The 24,614-nt window shown below is 47.8% G+C and overlaps 1 protein-coding gene and 1 long non-coding RNA gene across 8 annotated transcripts in view; one reads left to right on the top strand and one right to left on the bottom strand.

Annotated features, from left to right (window-relative positions):
• Nucleotides 1-5,588: 5,588 nt before the first annotated feature.
• Nucleotides 5,589-7,583, bottom strand: ANKRD9 (ankyrin repeat domain 9). Its single transcript, XM_056493569.1, has 2 exons — nt 7,382-7,583; nt 5,589-6,938 (listed from the first exon to the last, which is right to left on the bottom strand). The coding sequence occupies exons 1-2, from the start codon at nt 7,566-7,568 to the stop codon at nt 6,013-6,015; spliced, it is 1,113 nt and encodes a 370-aa protein (XP_056349544.1). The 5' UTR covers nt 7,569-7,583; the 3' UTR covers nt 5,589-6,012.
• Nucleotides 7,584-7,586: 3 nt separating this feature from the next.
• The window catches only part of LOC130254222 (uncharacterized), a 49,929-nt gene continuing 32,901 nt past the window's right edge, over nt 7,587-24,614 (top strand). For 5 of the 7 annotated variants that reach the window (XR_008840653.1, XR_008840654.1, XR_008840656.1 and 2 more), the window contains exons 1-4: nt 8,272-8,466; nt 9,176-9,366; nt 10,921-11,017; nt 22,963-23,054. This is a non-coding gene — a long non-coding RNA (uncharacterized LOC130254222). Of the gene's footprint in view, nt 7,874-8,239; nt 8,467-9,175; nt 9,367-10,920; nt 11,018-22,962; nt 23,055-24,614 lie in introns of those variants that run through there. The other 2 variants (XR_008840655.1, XR_008840652.1) reach the window with 2 other exon arrangements.

The raw sequence follows: 24,614 nt of genomic DNA on the forward strand, positions 1-24,614 counted from the left end.
CTTCAAAATATTCTACCTGCTGAGTGACTCAGTGAGTGACTCACCTGCTCTGCTCTCCGAGCAGCTCTCACCTCAGGGCTGCCTCAGAAGGTGTTTTTCTGCCAGGACATTCATGGTCTAACCACAGCCCTGATGCTGCTGCTGGCAGGGAAAATGAGGCAGCAGCAAAACTGAGTCAAACCTTGGGCATCTGAAGGAGGAGGCAAACCTGAGGGTGTGCCACATTCTTCCCATTGGTGTTTTTCTCAGAGCACTGACAGCTCTGCAATGGTTCTCTGGCCCTACAGTGCTTTCAGCAGTTTTCCTAAGCTCTGGGGCCCTTAAGGTCCCAGCCCCACTCCTGGTGGGAGAGCCTGCAGATGTGTTATCTCTCCTCACAGAAAAATGGGACAAGATGTTGTTCAGATCACCTTCTTTACCAGTTGGGGAATTTTAATCCAGTCTGCCTTTGGCCACAGCCCTGACTGGGCATGGCATTAGCAAGGGACTGAAATCTGTGTGAGAGTCTGCATCCCTCTGTCTTGTCATTTTGAGTCACTAACCATCAATAGCTTTGCCTATTGCAGGAGTGGGAGAGAGCAGGAGAGCGCTAGCAGATGGTTTTAGAGGAAAGCATATTCAGAAACTCAGCTCCTCAAGGGATTTCGTTCTTTCTCTTACTGTGAGTTAGAAATTATCCTTTTAGGCTTTGCTCTAAAATGCTGCATCAAACATAGTCAGGAAAATGACATCACATTAAAAATATGAGTGTGATGTAGTATGTGTTTACTGCAATTTACTTGCACTATTAAAAAGAAAAACCCCTAATGATTATAAAATAAAGCCTGAATATTAAAAGCATGATGACAAAAACCACCCCTTACATCAAAACAGTAATTACCACTGGGACTGGAACAAAGGAGCAGAGGGATGATTTTGGGCAAAGTTGCTTTGTTGGCTGAGAGAGAAGATGGGCCTGCCCAGTCTTGCAAACAGAGTCAAGGTCTGTGTACACTGTCTGGTCACTGCTGGGAGGACAGTCAGTTTGCCCTCAGAGTCATGAGGCTGTGGGAGAGGAGCTGTGGCACTCACAGCAAACCGTGCAGGAATCAGGGGCCAAGAGGCAGGAGGGTGCTTCCCTCAGAGCTGGGAGCTGCTCCCTGTCCTGGCTGAGCCAAGTCCTTTCTGCCTGGCAGTGTCTCTCTCCTCCCTTGGCCTCCTTCCACTGCTTCTCACAGAGGACCCTGGGGGAAGGACTTGTCTAGCATTAATTGTTCATCTCTCTGTTGACGTCCATGGAGCATATTGCCCTTGTGTTTGCCTTAGCTGGGGAGCACAGGGAAGGGAACACTGGTCCATGGTCACCCATCATGTCCCAGGCATGCAGATGTCTTGCCATGGCTCCCAAACAGGCTTTTCAGGCCTTATTTGCTTTCCTGAAGAAGTATTGCTTTGTTCTGCTTCCCATTAGATTTGCAGTACATGGAACTTAACCTTACAATGGCTGGAGGGTCTGGAACTCACACAGGATCCTGACTTACTGGCTCAGACTTGCTAAAACCTTCAGCTCAGAAAGCTGAATTGTGGGACAGATCAAAGTCCCACTCTGCCTTCCTTGCTTCTCTGAATTGTCTCTGCCTCTGTCCTTGCTGATTCAGATCAAAAATATTTTTTTCCTAGAGAATATGGAGGTAGGGTTGATGGCAGGGGATGGTTTAGGGACAGATGAGACATTAAGGTTAGCTGGATGGGACCTTTGTTTGGCTCAGCTACAGGTTTTTCAGAGAGCCTTAGATGTGCCATGGTTTAAAAATCAGTTAAGCAAGGTTGGATTTAAAGCAGATGCTGTAAATTAATCAGAAGTGATAAGCTCAAAATGAGAACTGCTAGTCTGGGTCATACACAATTTAGACTATATGGCCAGGCTTCCCTGGCTTTAGTAGTAATTCCTAAACATGATGAGTTTCTCTTTGTTTGAGACTTTTGAAATTTGCTTTGTTGATTTATGTGGGTTTTTTTCATTTGTCAACTAAACCACTAGACAAACAGATATTGGTCATTTCAGAGGTCATCAGGGCAAGTGGGGGCAATCTTTGTACCCCAGCTGAACTTGGTTCCATTTCTTGTAGCAGCAGAGAGGGATCTCTGATGTTTGATGAAACACAAAAAACTGTGTTTGTGTTTCCTGCTGTGTTAGGTTTTGTGGGGGAGCTCAGCTCTTTCCACTCTTGTGCTGCACATGCACCTGTACTTGTGCAGTGGGAAGAGCAGCCTTGCAGCACCATAGATGAGATTCTTGGTAATAGAGAGAAGTCAGTTTGATGTGGTCTGAACAAGTCATAAGCAAAACTTCCTTTTCACACATTACATTAGGATGAGGAGAGACCGCTGGGAATTAATGGTTATATAGCCTCAGACACCAAGCAGGGGTGGAAGTACTGTTATTAACTTAGATCTTATGAAACTTGGTTTGCAAGGATTTACAGTACTCTTTAAATATTAAGCACATGGCATGAGTGCCTTGTTTGCCTGGATGGGATGATGCAATGCACAAGGATCGGCTGATGTCAGTAGATTTCTTATACTGCAAATCAAAAACCCATATGGCTTGAACACCAGACATAGGACAAATAGGAAATTAGGAAACAAGGCTGGCACCCTGCCCCCTTTCCAGTCTCTGTCTTTCCTTGTCTCTGTGCCAGGGTAAAAGAAGACTGTTAAAGAGCACCCATCTTTTAAACAAGTTACTCAAAATTACAAGAGACTTCATCTCCTTAAGCTGACTCTAGAAAGGCTAAACTTTGGGAGCTGCAGAGAGGAGTCAGTTGCAGAGTCTAAACTAACTTAGTACTTCCTCCCTCCCCTTGATTTATGAATGATAATGTTTCAGGTCTTTTTTACCTGTCATAGCAAATAAAACTACTTTGTACTACGAGGTGGGTAGTATTTGAATATTTTGGTTTGAAAGTGCTTGAGCAGTCCATAAAAACATATTTATTAGATTTCATTGCTGTTTCCTGACAGAAAGTAGTTTTTTAGGGAATTGGCTGTAACCGAGCTTCTCATGGATGCTGGCTCTATCTACTGTCTTGCACACTTTTGGAAAGCATTTCCTATGGATGAGTAATTTTCCATGTGTGACAACATTAACCTGTGCAGGTAAGACAGAAGCTTTTATCTCCTTACCCCTGTGCTCCCATGGTGTTAGGACTTGGTGGATCTTCCTTTCCACAGCTTTATGGCCAGCTTCCTGGCTCTAGCACCACAGTTCTCTTCTGCAGTGACATAATCACTGTCCATGTTTACTTTATTAAGCTTGCCAGTGGTGATGCAGCTGGCACTTCTTGGTACTTTTGCTGGTAGCCTTCTGCAAGAGATGGAAAACTGAATGGGCTGTGGAGCCTGTACTCCACTGTGCCCTAAAAGTGGCAGAAGACAGAGCTGAGTGCTGGCAGGTCAGTTTGAGGAAAGATGATGCTTCTATTGCTTGGTCTATAAACAAAAGACTTTTGTTTCCAATGCCAAGAAGCCCCAGCCTTTTTCCAAGCTGTGACTCTGTCTGGAAAACAAGGCTGGGTGCAGCTGGGTGAGTGATCCGTGTGCTCATAGGTGTGTTTTGCCCACAGTTCCTCTCCAGGTGAAGCAGGGCAGACATCAGTGAGCCACACACAGCGAGGGCTGGTGGCGACCTTCAGCAGAGCCATCCCAGCCTGGGCTCGGCACCAAGGCTGACTCCTGTCCCAGAATAACAGGAAGGGCACAGCAGTCAGCTGGCTTTGCACCCATCACAACATGTTGAGAGGATCCATTCTGTTTGTTGAAATGAATTACCCCAGAGCTGGTGGGAGGGCTCCAGGGAGTCACAGGGCAGCCTTTGTATTGGTGTTTTGTTAAAGGGCTCATTTGAAGGTGTAGGATATCCTGCCCAGCTTGTTGTGCTCTTCCAGTGTGTAGTTACTCTCACAGCTTGGGAGCAGGAGCATCCTCCAGCACTCAATTCAACCAACCAACTCCCCACTACTGCTGAATTTTATCATGTCTTTGTCAGAAAAGCTGATAAACATTTGTCCCACCTGCTGCTCTATCTCTTCTTCTACCTCATGACACTTTGCCATGTGCAAGTTAGACCTGACTGCTTTACTACTTGTCTGCTTGGAAAGATGTTTCCACACCATTGCTACAGAAGCAATGGTGGACAGGTTCTCTAATAAAGAATGTAGCAACATAGATAATTTTTTTTTAAGTAGCTAGGTTTAGAAGATTAGGATTAGTTCTCTGGATTTCTGTATTTTTATAACCAACAAGGTAGCTGAAGAAAAGAGTTTGATTTTTTCTGTATTTTCCAGCAAGGAATTTGAATTTCCCATGGTAATGGGTTTGAGCACGTATCAGCTTGGTTTCTTAAGAAAAAGGAACATTTTTTCTTCTAGGAAACATTTTCAGTGCTATCAAGCTAAGAATAGCAATCTTCTTTCTGTTTCTTCTCAAATTTCAGAAGCATGGCTTATCTCTTACTGTGCACGCAGTACAGAGATTATTTTAGATGAAATACCACTCTTTTCTGCTGGAACATGAAGAGTTTATAGTGCCTAATTCTGTGGGTTTTTCATTCCTTAACCAAAATTAATAAATTAATTAAAAAATTAATAAAGAAGTCTGTGCCTTGAATATAGCTCTTCTCTCCTAAGCACATCAATGCCTTGATGACCCTAGAGTGAATAGCAGTCCTCAAATAGTGGCAAACAACTCCCTGGCTATGAATGTAAGCCCTGAAACAAAACACTACAGTTTCAATGACAACTTCCAAGAGCAGAGCCAAGGCTCCAGTGCTGTGTCCTAGGAGATCACTATCATTGCAGGGCTGGTGGAGCCAGCACAGCTCCCTGCAGGGCACATAGGGACTGCCCAGAATGCTGAAGAGTAAAGGCTGCAGAGCAAAGAACTGAAGCTGTACCCTTTGCTTGGTCAAAACAGAAATGTTGGAAGCAGGACATTACCCTGAAAGGACTTTTTGATCTGGAGCAGCAGTGAGGATGTTGTTTCTACCTTGGAGTATTCTCAGAAGGGATAGTTGGGGGAAGGTTGGATATCTAAGCTACTCCTCTGGCACCCAGAGTAGACACCAAGACTGCCATGGTCTCTCAGCTGAACCTGAGCCATCACACACTAATGGGGAGTGGCCAGAATCCACAGAAAAGCCATGATGTAGGATCCTGAGCCATTGTCATACATCCCCTCTGGGAATAGCAGGCTGGCCCTCCTGCTCTGTGCTACCCTCCTCACCCTGCAGCAATCACACAGAGGGGCTACAGGGTCTGGCCAGGGCAGGTACATTTTTGGCCACAGCAACATGTGTGCTCCACCTCTCTCTGCCTGAAAACAAACACCTTGACCCTCCAAGGGGAACAGAGACAACTTTATAAGGAATCCAACTGTTATTTATGCATATTTTAAAATACATCTTTTTCAGATGCACTTCCTTGCCAGCCTTGTTTAGGGAAGTTTTAACAGTATCTGGATTCTCTTTGGTCTTATATACAAGGAAGTTTTTATCTGTGCCTTTAAAAAAAACTGCATCTCTGCCAAGATGTATTAGGAGAGCTGTAAAAAAAGGAGTCATCCTGTTCCAGGACGGCAAGGCTTATGTAACAGGGAAATCCTAACAAAAAGATACTCCCCCACCCTGCACAAGCTTTTCCAAGGCACATGCCACTCCAGGGTTTTCAGTTGCTTGATTTATATTTTGATCACATCTGCCACTGTTTTATTTGGATGTATTTACAAATATGTTCTTCCCCATACCCTCATTTTTACATGCCATAGAACATATCTATAAAATGCAGCATTACCCTCACCTCACCACATGGATTTTTAAATAAAATATATTGTAAAGTGCTGAATACAATTCTTTTAAAAAATACTGTTCTCAGTAAAACAGATATTTGGCCACTGCATTAGCAGCTTTGTATATTGATATATTTTTAGCACGAGTCTATTTCTGTCAGGTGAGCGGGAGGCTCTCCTACCATCCCTCTAGCTCTCCAGTTTCAAGTCCAAAGGCTTTAGAAAATGAGGCAGAGGCAGATTATCCAGAGCCTCTGGGAAGTGCTCAGGTGCAATGGTCCTGATCAAGACACGCATGGCTCTGACAAACAGCGATGGAGGCACTAAGCCCACCAGGCACTGGAACCTGTTCTCCCCCAGGAGGTCCTGCCACTGCTGCCGGTTGTCCAACAGTTGCTGTTTCATTGCAAACTTGAGGTCCTGAGGCACGAAGAAGAAGAGGCAGTCGAGGCAGAGGAGCTTGGCACGCATGTTGGCTGCGGGCAAGTGGGAGATCTGCTGCAGCAGAGTGTCGAGGGGGGTGTTGCCAGCACTGTCCTGCAGGCAGGGGGACGCGCCGTGCCCCAGCAGCAGCAGCAGGCACTCGGGCCGCACCAGTTCGCAGGCCAGGTGCAAGGCTGTCTTGCCGCCCTCCACGCGGCTGCAGCCCTGGCGGTCCAGGTGCGCGGCTCTGTCACCCGGGGGCAAGGCTTGGATGGCCTTGAGGATCCGGAAGAGCACCCGGACGCGGTTGTAGCGGACGGCCATGGCCAGGTGCGGGGCGGACTGGCAGCAGCTGAAGCTTTGGCTGGGCACAGCCAGGGCGCTCTGCGGGAACTTAGTGAGCAGGTGCCGGGCGTAGGGCTGGTGGTCGTGCACCAGCGCGTACAGCAGCGCCTCCGAGGGCGAGTACACGCTCACCTTGCCCCCATCCTCCCAGTGGAAGGCCTCCATGGTCCGCATGTCCTCCAGGAACCAGACGGGCAGCAGGTCCCTCACCGCCTGGTAGAAGGCGAAGGAGGATTTCTTGCACTGCTTCTGGGACTGGGCGCCGCAGCCGCCGACCCAGCGGACGCTCCAGGGCATGGCGTGCGGCCGGGCTCCGCCGGGGGCTGCCTGCCACCATCGGCCCGCACCTGCGGGAGCGGACGGGCGGTCAGTGCCGGGGCTCCCCGGGCTGCTTCCGGGCTTGGCCGGGCTGGCCCGCCCGCCTCCCCCGCGGCGTGACACCCCGGTGCAGGAGACCCCCGTACCCCGGAGCACGGGATCGCCATCCTTCCCTCTGTCCCTGCTCCCGCTGCACGGGACGTCCCTGTCCCCGGTACACGGAGAGCCAGTACAAGGAAACGGCCTCTCCTCAGCGCACAAGACGCCCATGTCCCTGGCGCATGGGAACCCGGTACGGGGAAACGGCCTCCCCGCGGTGCACTGGACCCTCTTGTTCCAGTGCACGGAGACCCGGTACGGCGGAACCGCCTCCCGCCAGTGCACAGGACGCCCGTATCTCTGGTGCACTGGAACCCGGTACAGAACGTCCAGCCGGCCTGCCCGCCTCCCTTCCCCCGCTCCCGGCGCTCACCTCCCGCCGGTCCCGCGGTGCCGCCCGTGCCGTGTCCGCCGCAGTGGAGGGGCGGGAGGCGGGAGCGCCGCGCGCCGCCGCGGGGCCCTTTTATCGCCCCCCCGCCCGGGCGGTGAAGGTCGGTCAGGACCGGGGAACTGTCCGGCCAGCGCCGATTGGCCGCCGCCCCGGCGCCCCGGCCGCCCATTGGCTGCGCGGGGAGGACGGGGCCCGGCGCCCGCGCGTGCGTCACGGGAGGCAAAGTTCCAAGAAACTTGGCTGAGGGCTCGGAGTCCCGCAGGGGCGGGGCGGGAATGCCGCGGGGCGGGGGCCGGGGCCACGGGCGGCACGGGGGCGTGGGGATCGGGGCTTCCGGGAGCAGGAGGTCACAGGGCCGTGGGGTTCCTGAGGCATGGGGGTGTGGGTCCCGGGGGTGTAGGGATCGGGGTTCCTCGGGGAATGAGGTCCCAGGGATATGGGGTCCCGGCAGCGTGGGGCTCTGGGGTCCCAAAGGTATGGAGTCCAGGTACATGGTGTCCTGAGGGTATGGGGCCCTGGGGCTAAGGGATGCAGAGAGCAGATGGCGCAGAGTCCTGGGGGCATGGGGCACAGAGTCTGGGGGATCCGGGGCACACCAGAGCCTGGACACACGGGCCAAGGGCACATGGCGTCTGGGCCACAGCGGGCCCGTGCCGGGGGCTGTGGGACACCCGGCCTGCGGGGCTCGGGAGGCCGCAGCCGGCAGTACCCGGGTACACGGGTGTGGGGCAGGCGGTGTCACACGGCCGTCCCGCCCCGGCAGGGCCCAGCCCGGCCTATGCCGGTTCTTGGCTTGCCCCCTGCCCGCCCTCTGCCCGCCCCCTCGGGCTGGGGCCTGGCACTGCCCTTCGGCCAGAGCACGTGTGCGCACTCGTGCTTGTTGCTAAACTTGTGGCTCTCCGATGTCTCCAGACAGTGACATTTGCCTGCAGCCGTTTCCTCTGACAGGCACCTGTCAGCTTTGGGCTACAGAAGAGTGAGGAGATGGTCATAGCTTGGAGTGGGCCCAGCACCAGCGCTGCCCTTAGGCACCTGCAGTTCCTTGGCCCTGAAATGCATGTATATAGGTAAGAGTCACACACTGGGAAAGCATTACTGGGATCTGCTCTCTCATAAGGCCTCCTTACTAATAGCAAATACTGGGATCTGCTCCATCCTTGATCCCCTGAGACCGTTTGCCTCTTACTTTGTGTTTGGCCCCAGTGTCTCCCTCTCTTGCAGTCATTGTCCTCTCAATCAGAAAGATCAGACCCTCTGGCATCTGCAGGTGGGCAATACCAGTTGCTAGTAGGTTTACAGGCCACAGCTCTGATTTCTCTGTCCTTATTGTCCTGCTGCTACTGTTTGCTACTGGAATGGGAGGCATTCGTGCACACTGAGGGGGATCCCCAGACAGGAGCTGAAATGCTCTGCTTCCCTGCAGCCATCTCTGTGAAGCTGCTCAGGGAGGCAGCAAGCCACATTATGCTACCAACTGTCCTGATGACCCCGATGAATACAGAGCTGATGAGGAACAGCCATCGCCTTTGTCGTGCCTCTTCTGAACCACCATTCAGTCAGGGAAACAATGCCTAAACTGTGCTTGGTTTGCTTTGTAGCTTCTTCCCTGCCACGTGATGCTCACAGCAAACCCTGGGGATCCGTGTGAGGGAGTGCAGGAAGGTGGGGAAACTGGGCAGGATAGTGCATGCCACTGTCACACTTAAAAACTCTTGCTGACCACATCTGAGGGAAGAGAATAAAAGAAGGATAACATCCACTGATCTGCTTTTCCAGAGAGAATTACGTCCAGCGTTTGTCAGCACAATTCGTCATCTGAGGATCCCCGCAGATCCACTACAGCTCCTGGCGTCGTGCATGTCAGCCACGGCACAGAAATCCTCTTTCACTGCTTGTTTCCGTTCCAGGTGAAAACCCATTAAAGGCAGCCGCTTCACCACTCCCTGCTACCACTAGGGCACTGACCTGTAAGTCATGTCTTATCACTGCAGCCGTGGGATAATTTATACCAAAGTGCAGGACCAAAAGAAATTTTGCTGCTTCTACAGCCCTTCCTTTGTGTCTGCCCATGCCTTGCTGCCCACTGCTGGTAGCAGTGGTACCCACTGCACCTCTGTGTACTGCCTGCTCTGGGGGATGCCCTGATGAGAATCCCAAATCCTACGCTAGCTGTTGCTAGGACATTGCCATGGATTTGGATATCCACTGTGGTGATGTCAGGTTGCCCTTTCTACTCATCCTGCACACATGCCTGGGCAAGCCAAGTGGTGTCAGAGCCCAAAGGCAAGGCATTAGCACAGTTGCAAATCCAAACTGGCTTTTTTTTTGTAGGAAATTTATGTCTTTGGTGTAGAAGTGGGATTGTTATTCGTGGGCCAAGCTCTCCTGTGGAGGTGGTGGGAATAGTTACAACCATAATGTGCTTTGGGCTCCAGCACTGGCTTAAAAATAAGCCAGAGCGTGCCAAGTCCTTTCGGCTTCGCAGCTGGTGGGTAACCCTTTGCAAATTGTATTTGTCACATACATTTGAAGTGGGAGCTGCCTGTAGGAAAGGCAGCCTGTCTGTGGGCTGCACTGGATTACATTTGGCCCCAAAATTGTTTGTGGGGTGCAGTGCTCAGCACTAGTGATGTAACAGGACAGCCCAGAAAAGTTTTACTTTTCTGATACATATATTTTTTTGCACAGACCCATGAACATGATTTGTTTGTTTGCAGTCCAGCCTGGTTTTAATCACTCTGAATTAAGTAACTGATCTTATTACCAATCCGACTATGAGAGGGCTTATCACAGGTTCCTTGGCACATGACAGAGATTACTCTGTCGGTGCAGCCATATCCAAGTGATGTGACGTATTTTCTCAGAGCTATTTTCATCTTCACCCTCCTCCGAGACCTTGATCCTTCAGTTTCTCCAGCCAGTGACCAACTAAAACCTTAATACTACGGAAACCCCAACTACGTAATCAAACGAAGGGAAAATCTCTGCCGTTTCTTGTGGCAGACGTCATTTGCTTCCTAAGGCTTTTGTTAAATTGAGGGCAGGATATTTTTGCCCTAATGGATGTGACTGTGTGTAAAAGCAAAATAGAAATAGGCACTATCAGGTAGTACACTGAACATGATTTAGTGCTGGGTTTGAGTATGTGACTGAAAATTTGTAAATCCCTCATTCAGGCATAGAGCTGAAGGATACAGGGTTTACTCCAGTCCTTGCAAAAAATTTGTGCATGGGTTTGACTCTGAACAATTACTAGTCTCCTCTGGAAAAAGGCAGGCTCAGGACCAAAGGTCAGCACAGTTTGGACAACAGCTTCAGATCCCTGGTGGGCTGGAGCAGCACAGCTGCCTCTTCACTTTTAGCCTCTGGAATCTTCATCAAGTCAGAGAGAAATGCCTAGTGTCCTGTTTAGCTAAAGCTGCACATCTTCAGAGTGAAGTAAGGAATGAGGAGAGTCAGGGGTTTTGGGGTAGGGGTGCTGGGCTGGAATATACACACTGTATGTCCCCCTCTCACCACAGGTACATCACTGACCTTCAGTTTAATCTCTCTGTGCCACCAGCATCCCACCTGCACATGGGATACAGTAATGCTGTTTCAACCATCCTATTTCAGCTGGTGAGTTCTTTAGGTCAGGGATAATATGCAAGAATATTGTTCTGGTCCTTGGGGTCTGGGATCTGCATGGGGAACCTCTTCTCTGCTGTGTTAGACAGGGGTCAGGACCTGGTCATCCTGTGCAAAGACACATTGGCAGAGCTGCTGGCAGTCACTAGACAGGATTTGTTCTCCCTTGGTGAGGACATGCCATGTGAGGAGGTGGATGGCAGCCCCAGGCACTCTGTTCAGCTCTGGTGAATAATAGCTGTTGCTGACACCTCGTGGAAGCCTCACACAAACATTTTCTCAGAAACCTTTTGGTTTCATTTCTGCTGCTGCTGGTTCCTCTTATGAGCTTGTCCTTTGTTTCATCTCAGGACCTTTGGCTGCCTGCAGCACCAGGGATGGGAAGGCAGTAAGGGAAGCTGCCTGGGGCTACCTGATAAGGAGGAGTGCACCTCTTCCTGCATGGTGGTGCGTGAGGGCTATTCACCATGGATTGCACACCAGGTGCAGAGATGGGAACACCTCCTTCCTATACCCACCTGGGTCTGTAACACCTGGGTCATGTACATGTCTTTTGTGTGTCTCTTTGACCTCCTCCATTTTTTAGGGGAGCATTTTAACAAGAAGCTGTCCTTTCATTTCAGAATATCAAATCAATTTGGAAAAGATACAGAAGTTTTCCTGGGAAGTGCAAAAATATTTTCATTTGAGAAACAAGACAAGAGAAACAATCTGATTAGAGAGTCAGCAGTGATCTGGGTTGGGGCAATGCTCCTGGCTCCCTTGCTGGAATCATCAGACAACATCACCCTGTCCAGGGGAGAAGTAGTGGCCTGGAACCTTGCCCTGTCCTCACTACTCTCCATTGCACTGTCTTGCTCAGTATTCACCTCTTACTCCTCCTCACTCTTCATTTGTATTATAATCAGTCTCTGCTTGCTTGTCTTTGTGTGAATCAACATTTCACACTGAGCCAGAGGAACCCATAACCTTGGCTGCTCTGCTTTCTCTGCTGTGTTACAGGGTCAACTCCATCCTGATCCATGACATGAGAGAAAAATCTGCTTTGGAAGCAACAAAGTGAGCAAACCTTCTCTTGTTATTCTTGTTTCCTGTCTGTTGCTGAGCAAATTCTGGAAATCTGCATCCAAAATGGTTCTTGGTGGAGTAGGTTGCCCAAAGACCTTGAAGAGTCTCCTTCTCTGAAGATATTAAAAAGCTGCCTGGAAACAATCCAGAACAATGTGTTCCCGAGGACTCTGCTTGAGCAGGGGAGTTGGACTACATGACCTCCAGTGGTCCCTTCCACCTTTTCCCATTTTTGATTCTTGAGAGTCCAAGTGAAGCTCTGATACATTTTGTTTTGCAAAGGAAATCTCTCCAGTGGCTCTGTAGGAAATATATAATGTAAGGGTTGACTGCTGTCAGATATCAGTCCCAGCTGATGAGAGGCTGGATAAATGGCTCAGCTGGTGTCACGGATTTGTTGATGTTGCCCACCAGTGGGATTACCCAATTTTTAAGGCTTTGAAACTTATTTTTTATTCTGGTTCCTTAAAAAAGTGGTCTGAAAGAGTGAGGTGGGCAGCAAGGTGATGAGCTAGCTTCTTCAGCTGCAGCTGTTTTGCAAGCCCTCAGGGATGCTCACAGGCTGTCATCAGTGTCCTCTTCACCTTGGCTGGGTTCATAGCCTACCTCTCATTAAGCCTTGATTTTGGCACCTGCAATAAAACAGCCTCGTTCAGCCTTGTGGAAACTTAGGGAAACTCCTAAAGCTGCAGCAGAGATTAAGTTTCATCCAGCATATTACAGAGGGAAGCTGAAAAGCGTGCTTGGCCCTTAAAAGCTTACTGAGTACCTTCTGGGGAGCCTTTCTGTTTCGTAAGCAAGCGGTCAAGAGGGGTCAGAGACCTCTGGGTGCCTGCAGACGATTTCGGCCTTCAGCTTGCTGTTGGTTGTTAAAAATATTTTCCCAGATGTATTAATATGACCAGACTGGATTGCATCTGAGCTGAACATTGTGAGCCTGAGGCAGGACATAAATATAGAAGCAAAACAGGCTGACATAAGAGTCATCTGTCCTCTTCTACACAAGAAGTGAAGGGGAAAGAGAGGGAACTTATTCTGTTGCAATTTTTAGACACTTCCAGGAATTAGCCTGAGTCTCAGAGAGTGCCTGCATGGGGTCCTGAGGCACAGAAGCCCCCACGTATCCCTCTCTCAGCCCCTGGTGTGCTGTGTCAGAGGACTGCATACTCGGCACATTTTTAACTCTGGCTTAGATCTGCCTAGACAAGGTCTGCAATCAGGAGTGACTATTTGTTTGATGTGTTTGCCTAGCAGGATTACCCTTATCATAATGATATAGCAACCTGGCCTTGGCAGAGCAACTCCCAAGGGCACAAGGGGTAAAACCCTTGCCTCCATTGCCCCAAATATGCACAGCATAGCTTGTCTCTTATTGTGCAATATCCAGCCATGTTTCTGTTGGCATTCAGTGCTCTGCTTTGGGAAAGAGCAATTGTGCTAGGTACTGCTGCCTGCTGACATCACACTTGGCATTTCTCTCCCCACCTAAAAAAAAAATCAATAATATTCAAAAGTTAAAAAAATTATGCAGTGTTTTATAATGAGAATAGGATGGCTTCCCCAGTGGGAATTTCTCTGAGCAGGTGTCTGATTGAATTCAATGTGAATTTGTTGCCCTGACTCCCTAAGAACCAATGAATTGCTTGCCTTTTGTATTATATATGATGAACATGACTTAAAATCATTCAAAAATCATCTGTTTGTCTATAAAAGTATAACTGTGATTATTAAATTTTGCTACTTAAAACAGTCAAGGATGGTTCAGGATGAAAACTCAGTTTTCCTGTAGGTAAGTAGGAAAAAGGTTTTGCTAAAGCAGAGCCTAGCCCCATAGGGGATCAGTACCCAGACTTATTCATTCCAGTTTCTGGTCAGGCTGGGGCCATCTCCTTGTTCCCTGTTAGTGTCATTTTAACCCCAGCACTTTTCAGTCCAGTGAATGTGAGCCTGTCCTCACCAGCTCCCAGGCTATTTGTGGAAGCAGGACCTGCCACTCGCTATGTGCCAGTTCCAAAACAAGCAGGATCCTCTGTTTATAATGTGCTATAATTGGCCTGAATGAAACCTGTGGTTCAGGCTGCAGGGCCCAGGACTGCTTATGCAGCAGCACCCTAATTCCAAGCAATGCTGCTGGGAGTGCTGAAATGGCTTTGCATAAAGCTGAGGGATGTGTAGGTACATAGTGTTAGCAGTATGTTCACAGGCTCCTGGTTTCTGGAGCAGGCTGTACTTGTCAGGGTTGTGTAGATCCCCTTCTCTAGATGAGGTTTGGGGGGATGGATCCTCTTTGGAGCAAAGCAGAGATATCCTCTTTCTGCAGCTGCTTCACTATGTAGATGCTTGGGTTGCCATGGGGAGCATTACCCTAACCATCCTTTTTTTCCCCCAAGGTATTTGTAGCTGACATGTGAGTAGGGCTCTGTGAGTCAGAAATTACCTATCCAACCATTGGGCCTAGATTATTTGAGTTCACCTGTGATTAGTGTGTATTTAATTTTGGTGGCATGTGTGGCTGTTCAGACCCTGCTGTTCAGCGTTGGACCGTTCTGACCTTGTAGCTCATTGTAGGACAAATTCCTGTCTAAGATGAAGCAAAGCAGCCCCCTCACTTTTGTTTAGAGGCTGGTACATTCAATATAATGTTCACCCAAAGTTGTATTTGATCTGGCTTTGATGTAAGAAACCCCTCTGCTATTTCAGCTCTAAAACACAATAGATATATGGCCAAGCAGAAAGATTTTAAAAAGAACTGGCTAATGCTCTGTGTGTCTTAGAGGACTTATTTTTATTCCCATTTGTTCACTCTCTCTGCTCTTGGCTGCTGCTGGGTCTGTTGAAATAACAAACAGGGAAGAAGAAAGAGGGCAGCTCTGTCGTGAGCTTCCTTCGGTGGGAAGTGCTGCGGTGCAGCAGTTAACTCCAACAGTGACTGCAGCCTCCGCAGCTCTGCCGCCAGCAGCCCAACGGGAAACCCGCCCTGTTTTTCTGAAGAAAAGATTGGATTATCAGTCAAAAGCCTTTTTTTTTGCTACAGAGTGGTGTTTAGAAAGAGTCTGTCTTTTGCTTTGTAAAAAAGTGGTCAGAAATCTAGTGCTGCATGCAGCCGCTCTGCTGCCAAGAAAACTTCCCGGGCCTGGTGATGAGGCCTCTGCAATATTTCTGGTTTCTCTGTAATTACTTTCTAATTAAATTTTCAAATCCAAGTACAATCAGGAGGTTAAATCATAGCGAGTTCATAGGAGGGTCTTTCCATTTGCTTTTTCTTTCTCTAAGTCAGTAGCTATCCCCTATGTAAAGGTGATAGATAATTTTGTGAACACAAAAGTGCTTAAAATCAGGATAGCAATGCCTTTTACCTGATGGATTCAGCACTAGCATAATTTTATGCATTCTCCATTTGGAAGTGCTGCTTTTGCATAGAAAGTTGTAGCTACCTCATCAGATTTGTCCATTAGTGTGTCTACTCATGGCTTATTAAGTGTCTGGGACATTAGGGTCAAACTTCCCTTACTAGGATTTTCCTCTACTCCTCCACATGCAATTTAGGGAAATGGGAGGATTGATGTTTCCAAAGTGTTGCAAGAGTTTCGTGATGCCTCCACCCTAGAAAACAGAAATAAAAAAAAGGTCCAAAAAGATTATGTAAAGTAATTGGGAGATTAGGTATGTGACAGAAACTAGCCACATGTAAATAGTGAAGCTGAAAAACAACTGAACTCAGCTGCTAAGCACTGCACAAAGGTCAGCTTGCTCCCTGCCACCACCTAGGCCATGCAGGGGCCCCAGTGGTCTCCTCCCCTTTGGCTCTGCTCCTTGGACCTTCCCTACAGCCCTGCTTGGATACAGGGCAGGCTGACTGGGCTGACTGTTGCCTTCCATCTCCATGGCAGAGCTGCCCACAGTGGAGCAGCCACTGTTGAGGTGAACAGAGTGTTTGGAGCAGATGTAGGTTTTTTACTGCAGAAAGGTGTGAAGCACACTTGGACAAAGGTCCTGGGCTCCTTCAGACGTTTTTGCAGTGCTGTAGGCAGAGCCCCTTCTGGCCACCCATCCCATCTGTACCCCATGCTTGCCAACATGGTCTGTCACCAATGGGGCTGTTCTGTGGCCCTTGGAAGTGCTGCTGTTTAGGAACTCACCCAGAGCTGGGAACAGCAGCACCTACTGAAGAGCCTAACAATGTGAGTGGGAATTCCAGTCATGCTAAGAAGCTTTGTAGAAGACAGACAAAAATACTCAGGCTCACCTCTTCACATCTCTGCTTTGTTGCTGTCAGCCTCTAGCCCTGTTCTCCTACCCCCAAACTGGCGATGGCAGAATAAGAAGTGTCTGTGTCCTGGTTTACAGCCAGGTGTTTCACCTTAATTAAGAGAGTCTGGGATAAAATACCAGTGTGATAAAGGGAAGTAAGCCATGGAGTAAGGCCTGTGCTTAGGAGAGGTAATAATGTGGAGCTGGGTTTATTAAATTATGTCAGCATTTGAGATCCCTTAGACTTGTATTTTGGTTAAGCCCACAAGAGATGTAAAAGTTCACTTGATTTTACCCTGGAAACCTGGCTGCCATCTCTGAGGCACAAATGCTTCTGGAGATAGCCTGCTCTTGCAATTCATGTATTCTGTGAAGCAGAAAGAAAAACATTTTGGCTGGGGTTCAAGCACCTTTCTTGGTTGTCTTGGTGATAAGTGCCTGATAAAAGTTCAAGGTCTTTGTTTGCTTGTATAGAATAAAAGCAGCTTGCTTAAGTTACTGCTGGCATCCATGGTTTTCCAGAGGATGCTGATGTGTTATTCCCAGTGTCTGTGCTGTTCTTGGTAAGTAATACAAGATTGTGTTATGTGGGTTGTAGTTTGCCTTATGTCAGAGGAGACTTTTCAGTCTGTGACATGCAGCAGTGGCTGTGTCATGGCAAACATGTGCAGGAAGCTGGATGCTCCCTCTGAGGGGCTGGGCTTTGTGGAAGGAGTATGGGATGGTGGCACAAGCTCACTGCAGTTGGCAGCCTGCTGCAGTGCTCCCTGGAAGCAGGCCAAAGGTAGCTGCTGTGTTAGCACAGTCATTAGGTTTCAGGGTTGACAGCATGTGCAGATGTAAAGGCAAGGGGAGCCTCCTTGGTGCTGCCACTTCAAGTGTTTTGTTATCTGGGGAAGAAGGACTGGTTCTCTGATGCTTGGATTGTGCTCTGAGAGACTTAAATGTGTTTGAGGGCAGGATTTTTTAAGCAGAAGTGTAACGATGGTGGTGGGGGGAAAGGTGAGATGAGGTCGGAGTAGTGGGATGTGACATTCAGGTATTCTCTCAGGGCTCCAGGGGACTGAAGCAGATGTCAGAGGCTGAACTCCTTGGGTCGTCTGCAGTGGTGAGGATGGAGCTGCATTCCCTCTGCTGCCTTCAGCCCCTGCTCTCACAGGGCTTTCTCAGTCCCATCTGCCTGACACCATGGACAACTTCCCAAAGCTGGAACTTCAACTGCCTTAGTTTCTGCACAGGCCAGTTAATCATTTCCCACATATAAACAAACATCTTGGAGACACCAGAAATACTGAGCCACCAAGAGGACAAAGTTCTGTTGCTTTTAAAGTAGCTCGTTCACCAGTGAGTTTTACTGTATAGCAGCTCAGCTGAACTGAAACCACCCCCTGCTTGTCATACAGAGAGCAGGAAAATGTGCTTCTGGAGCAGGCCAGTCTTTCAATCATCAACTTGGCTTCCATTTAAAGTGTAGTAGTTGAGGTGGGTTTGTTCTGAGATTTTTTTAAATCTGTCTTGGGATATCTTCTTCCTTATATGCAGAGGTCTTCCTGGGTTCCTCTGAGGATACTTGCATTGGCAGTGCAATGGAGATCTGAAGTGTGGTTGTTGCTGCAAACTAAAGTCAAGAAATTCCCCTCAATCCTTGAAAAAAAAATCTGCTCATCTATATTTAACTGCTGCCTGGCTTCTGCACTTTTCTAACCTTCATTTCCACTTGTGACCTGCCCATAGGTGTGTGCTCACACTTTCTCTGCTGACCCAGGCAGGGCATTGTGCGCCTGGCATGTGGCTCCACACTGACGTGGTTCTTGAAAATCCAGTGTGACTGAGGACACACACAGCTTGGGGGTGAATTATTGCCAAGTGTCCGGGAGCATTACCCAGCAGTGCTGGAAATGGCCCCAGGGATCAACACTCTTGCAAATGATCAGCCAGCCCCTTCCTCACAGAGTTCCTTATAGGAAAATGTTTGTAGGGTCTAAAGTGGAAAATTGTTTTCCTAAAAAAACTCAGAGAGAGGGATAAATAATCAAAAAATAGTGGAGAGTGTTGAAATCAAATTTTAAACAGCATAGTAGACATTATAGTTGAGAGAATTATTCTTGTCTCATTAAAAAAGAATTTAAAAATCCAAACTTAATTATTTACCTAAAAGCTGTATCACAAGGGATGGATGCTGCCAACATGCAGGGCTGATCCAGAGCTCCAGGTCCCATGGCTCCTGCTCTGTCCACAGGCTTTGGGCTGGCACAGGCACAGTGCTCCTTCCTGCCTGCCACCAACCTGGTAAACACGGCTGGCTTGTGCTCAAGCCTAGCACAAGCTCGGTCAGGCAGCTGATAAATCTAAGCCAAAACCGAAGTGTGTTTGGCTGCTGAGGATGGAGTTGCTGTCAATTTGTTTTTCTCGGCTCAGCAGTTTCCCCTGAGATCTCCATCAACAAATCGATGCTCAGTGTCGCACTGTCCTGCCTCAGCTCCTCATCCCGGGAGCTGTGCATGTCTTCAGGCTGCCCACGGCCACTCCGAGCAGCAGCCTGGGGCTGCCTCAACACTGGGGTTACCTCCCATCGGAGCTGCTGGGGTTCAGTTCAGAGCTCAGCGAGTGCCAAGTGCACCCTGGACTGGGACACACACCTGGCTGCCGTGAGAGGGCTGTGCCACTGTTACATAACCCTTTTGGGTTCCCTCTGGTTTGCTGCACTTCATTAGGAGCCAGAATTTTACATTTTCTGCTGGGCTTCCCCTCTGCACTGACAGCCTGACTGTCTGTGAGGCAGATTCAGGTTTTCCATTTGGGTATTTCCAGTGACATTGGTCAGGCACAAAAAACCATGTGATCTGAAGGAGCAATTTTGGCTATTCTTTCTTTTAAAAAATTATTTTAAATTTTAGGACTCTTTTCCCTAAATTTTTTAAAGCTAGGAAAAAACCCCAGAAGCATAAAATTAGTACCACGATACAAATAAAGTAATAAATAATAAGTATAATAATAATAAGTAATAATAATAAGTAATAAAATTAGTACCACGATACAAATCACCAGGGCTCTTCCTGCGGGCATTTCGGCCAAAGTTAACTCGCGGTGCCTGTTCCAACTTGCAGCAGCCGCGAGTGCATCAGCAGCCAAAGGTTCCCCCCTGCAGCACAGTGACAGCTACTGCAGGTGCCCCATCAGCTGGAGCTCATTTATCCATGAGGATTTTTCCTGTTTTAAAAAAACGGAAGAAAAAAAAAGTATCTTGTGCTGCTAAAATCCAGAGAAAATTCTACTGACTTCAGCAAAAGCAGGTGGGATTGTTAATGTTGTGACGGAATTCACAATTTTTGACACTACTTTTCCTTTGTGGGACCCAATTTAGGGAGTTTCCAGGAAGATATGGTGGGCCACAAATCACAATTTTGCTCCTCACCCATGATGAAGCATGAAGAAAAAATGAGATAAAACTTTATGTGGTTCAAAGGACAACTGAAAAAATTCATATTAAAATGTGCTGAAGGACCCTGAGGCGAATCCACAGCCCAAGAACAGGGCTAAGAATCAAACTGTTGGAGATAGTGGGGGTTTTTTGGGGGACAATTTTGTTTGATTTTCTGTTCTAGTAATACCCCCCTCTTCTGGGTGTACCCGGGACTGATGGACCTTCACACGATCCAGCCTCACCACTCATTATCTCGTGGGCATCTGTGCCAGTGCTTGCCAAAACATTTGGGTTTGCTGTTCAGGTTCTAGCCAAATTTAGGTAAATGCAACTAAATGTACTACACAGAGGTCACAGATGAAATTCACTTTCCAACTTTACCTTTTTCTAAAGGAAAATCGAACTCCTGAAAAACGTGCTGGCCTTGTGCATCACCTACACCAAGAGCATCTGCAGGAGTATATATTGACCTGCCCCATTTTAGGGATGCAGTGGGGCTTGGCCAGCAGTTGGCAGAGGCTCATAAAGCAGTTGGGGTGCTTTGTTCACCTCTTACAGGCACATACAGACCCCCTGAGCTCTTAGCTAGCTGCTGGCACAGCCCTCAGTGTAGCACAGACTGTGTTTTCTCATGTGAAATTCAATAAATTCAGCATTTTCAGGACCTCGGCATAATCAGGGTTTTCAATCTTCTCCTTCATTGCCTTCTAATATACCCTTCTAACAATTAACTCTGTGTGTTGGGAGAATGCCAAATGCAGGGTAAAAGACTTCGTTTTTCTTTCCCATAATTAAATGTCGTGTTCGCTGCTGTCTTTCCCACTCGATTAAGTGTCCGTGTATGGTCTAAAATGCTCCTTGGTGAATTAGCATAAAGTCTGTCAGGATTTCAACCAACATTCTCCCTCCTGCTGCATCTGTGCAGCTCACAAAGGGCACCGTTGGCTGGTGGTGGGGGCCTGGAGATGGGTTTACTGCAATTTTGAAAAATCCACTTGCAAACCTCTCCCTGGTCTCCCTCCGTGCTGCAGGCTGACTGGGGCAGCCAGCTGATGAGAGTCTTTTTTTTTTTAATTACATCTAAAGACATATTGGAGAAATATTCCCCAAGTTGGACTCTGGCAACATCTACAGCACTGCATGTGATGGCAAAAAATATAATCGGTTGTCAGTGACTAATAGATGTATGAGTTATGGGCTGGGAGGTGAAATATCAACTTTCCACCACTTCAGGATGAGCTGGAAGTGAGATGATGGCTGGGGTCCTCAGCACAAAATGAGCAGTGTGGTTATCCTGATTGGCAGCCGTGTCCTGGAGAATGGCCACTTTCCCAAAAAAGCATTTCCTGGAGCCAGTGGACATTTTGCCACACCCCCAGGGCTGCTCTGTGCCACCCAGTTCCAGAGTCTGCTAACCCAGCACTAAACCAGGTCCCAGATGCCACATCTGCACATCTTTTAAATACCTCCAGGGACAGTGACTCCACCACTTCCCTGGGCAGCCTGTTCTGTGCAGCACCTTCCCTGGAGAGCTTGACCACCATTTCAGTGAAGACATTTTTCCTCATATCCAGTCTAAACCTCCTGGCACAACTTGAAGCTTTTTTCTCTTGTCCTATTGCTTGTTTCTTTAATTTTCATAATTCTTCAATCTTTACAGCTTCAGTTTTGTTACCAAGTCCAGAGGCAATCTCTGATATGGGAGGATGGGTTTATTTTAAGTATTCATATTCATTATAAGTTGGGAGAAGACTTAGTGATGAGGGGAACAGAGCTGGTAGATAAACCTGGAATGCGACTGTGAGTCCCAAGCCCTCTTTGTCCAGAGATACCTCTGCTTCCTGAGAAGGGATTAGACTGGGTGGGATCTCATACTCCTGCTGTTTCCCCAATTCCTCCTGCAGCTCTCTCCCTGTCCTTTGGATAAACAGCTGCAGAAAGGGAGCCTTTGTTTCCAGAAGCATTGGGGGAATGGCTCGTGGTGGTACAGATAACCCTGCCTGCTGAGGAGAGGCTGCAATACAACTGAGAGAGTACACAATGAATTATTCACCAGCTGTTTCCTCTCCTTTCAAGACATTTTCTGTAAAAACGGGCTGGAAAGTGGTGCATGTGAGATTTGCAATCAACAACACAGAAGGAGTTTGAGCTTTTGGTTTGGTGGGTACTCAGACCATCCTCATGAGGAACTGGTTTGTGCAAATCTGTGTCTGGACCTCCATGATGTCTGACTGCAGGTGGCCCATAAATGTGTTTTCTTTTTCTCTCAATGCCTGCTGAAGACCTGAAAATCTGATTTACACAAGTGCCAGGTGCCCGCAGCTTTGACAGATGTTGGTAGGAGTGATGCTTTAAACATACAGAGAGAGGCACAGTGCCATGCACCCCCATGACTGGGCTCTTGGGCTTTCTGCTTGGGCTCCTGGCTGTTTGCAACCTCTCCTTTGCCTGGCCCTGTCCCTAAGGAGGGGACAGCGGCAGCCCCTCCCTCCTTGGGCTGCAGATGGGGGAGATGCTCTCACATTGGTGAGAGCTGGGCTGCATTGGTGAGAGCTGGGCTGCATTGGTGAGGTGCAGTGGGGAACAGCCCGTGAGAAAAAAATACAGATCCCCAAATCTGAGTCCAGCATGGGAAAAAGCAATTGCCTAAAATGTGAACAAAAGGCATTGCTGGTTTTTTTTCTTTTCTTCAACCTGGCTATTCAAACTGCCATGAAAAATATGTCAATTCTTTTCTTTTATAACCTCTTACAAGCTCTCAATTTTAGCCTCCACTCCCCAGAGCCCATAAAAATAAATGGGTAGAAAGACCATTTAAACCATAAAAATGAACAAAATCCCAAACTATAGCTAGTTCATATTCTGAGTGTCTCATTAAATGCGTATTAAGGAAAATCCCTCATCTTACATAAATATGTAATTGTTTATAAATCTGTAACTAATTTTAAGCTATTTGAAACAGCCTTATAGTAGAATGACCTTCTAGAAATTGAAGGGGTTGCCAGCTGACTGCACAAAAGGACAAGAACAGATTAGATGTGAAATACCTCTCTTTTAATTTATTTGAAAAATTTTCACAGAAAAATTATAGGCTAAAAATAAGGTAAAATTACTTATTTATTTCTTTTTTTCTTTTTTTTTTTTTTTTTTTTTTTTTTTTTTGCTTTAAATTATAAGAATATTTTCCCCCTAGGAGCTCAGGAGCCTGCCATACCCAGGAACTGAGGACTTAACCAGGAATCAGCTGATCAGGCCACCTTCCTCTCCTGCTGTCCTTTTTTAGCAGTGAGTACTCAGCCTGCTTTCTGCCATCACCTCCACCTGTACAGGGCAACAGTACAGATGTGAGAGAGGTTATTGAGAAAGGATAGTACCTCCCAGTACTGCCTTGTCTATTTGCATAAGAGCTATCTTAGAGCTGGAAAACAGTCTAATGTGCCTGCAGTTCCAAGGGGAACTCATGGTGGGAGGAGCACAAAAACAAACGGACATATATATTGCATTTCAGTTCCTCATGCTGAATATTGATGCACAGTGTGTACAACACAGGCCTGCGCAGCCAAATCCTACCTGATCCCCTGGCCCTGATGCAGGGGATGAGAAATGCTTCCCAGTCTGCTGGGTTAAATGCAGACGAGGTCTAGGCATTGAGTTGAGTCTTGCCCAGCCATTTCACAACCCTAGGCAGGTCCAATTCCAAGAAAATAAGAGCAAGGTTAAGTTCTGCATCCTCCTTCAGCATTACCCCCAGCTGAGGAGCATCCTTCACAGGTGCCCTCCTGCTTCCAAATGTACCTTTGTCATGAAAGCAGAGGATGGCTCCAGGCTTTCTTCAATCTGCCTGGGGAGAGAGGAAATAGGATCCTGTCTCCTAAGGGAAGGTGGAAACAGCTGAGTTGGTAAGAAGAAAATACATCCCTGACCTAGCTGTGCTTGAGCTCCAGCACCGACTCCCTCTCTAAGTGCTTTGGAGGGGAGTTAAAACGTTGCTGCCCCTTTGGTGGAGACTGAGCTGGCCCCAGAGTGGGGTTGAGCCTGTGCTGCTGCTACGGGTGGATGCACGATGACAGCCCACATGATTGCGTTTCCAGCAGTGGGTACAGTGAAGTGCTGCCAGATGATGACACCTCACACGGTCCCAGGGATGCTTTTAGATTCATCTATTAATAGCTCCCTGTGTTTTCATTTCTGGAAGCATAAATATGTATCCCCAAATGCTCCTGATTGTCACATGCCTGGAAGTTGGTAAATTGGTGACTGATTTCAGATCTGTCCAATGTAAGGCTCTGTGATTGATCAGCGTGTCCGGAGCTGTCCTTGCCTCACTCCTATGCCAAAATCCTGGGAGTGTGTGCTCATCACAGTGACAGGCTGGGAACAATCTGAGGAGGAGAGCTGCAGGAGCTGGGTCAGTCCTGGAGCAGGCTAGCATAACTTCAGCTGATTTGAATGTGAATTACACTCATTTAGGCCAGGCCAGGAATTTGCCCCTGGCGTGGGCTGGCTCTCTGCAGCTTCACTAAACCAGTTGTTTTTGACCCAAAATGATGTCTGTGGGAAAAGAGCTGAGCAAAAGCAAATCGTGGTGCCAGACTCAGCTATGACTTTGCCTATGAAAAATGGAACTAATACGAGTGAGCCTTATTTCTTGTGATCTTAGGTTTTAACTTTTTTTTTAGAAATTGCAATAGTTAATGAGCACGTACAAATGTGTGTGCATGGGATGCAAACACATAACTCCCACCCATGAACACACGCTCTAAATACTGGCTGATTCAAGTATAAGTGTTTTGTTTCTGGATTTAAACTTCCTCCACATTCAATAATTTTGGAGTGGAGATTTGT

This window comes from Oenanthe melanoleuca, chromosome 5 (assembly GCF_029582105.1).
Source record: "Oenanthe melanoleuca isolate GR-GAL-2019-014 chromosome 5, OMel1.0, whole genome shotgun sequence".
NCBI lineage: Eukaryota > Metazoa > Chordata > Aves > Passeriformes > Muscicapidae > Oenanthe > Oenanthe melanoleuca.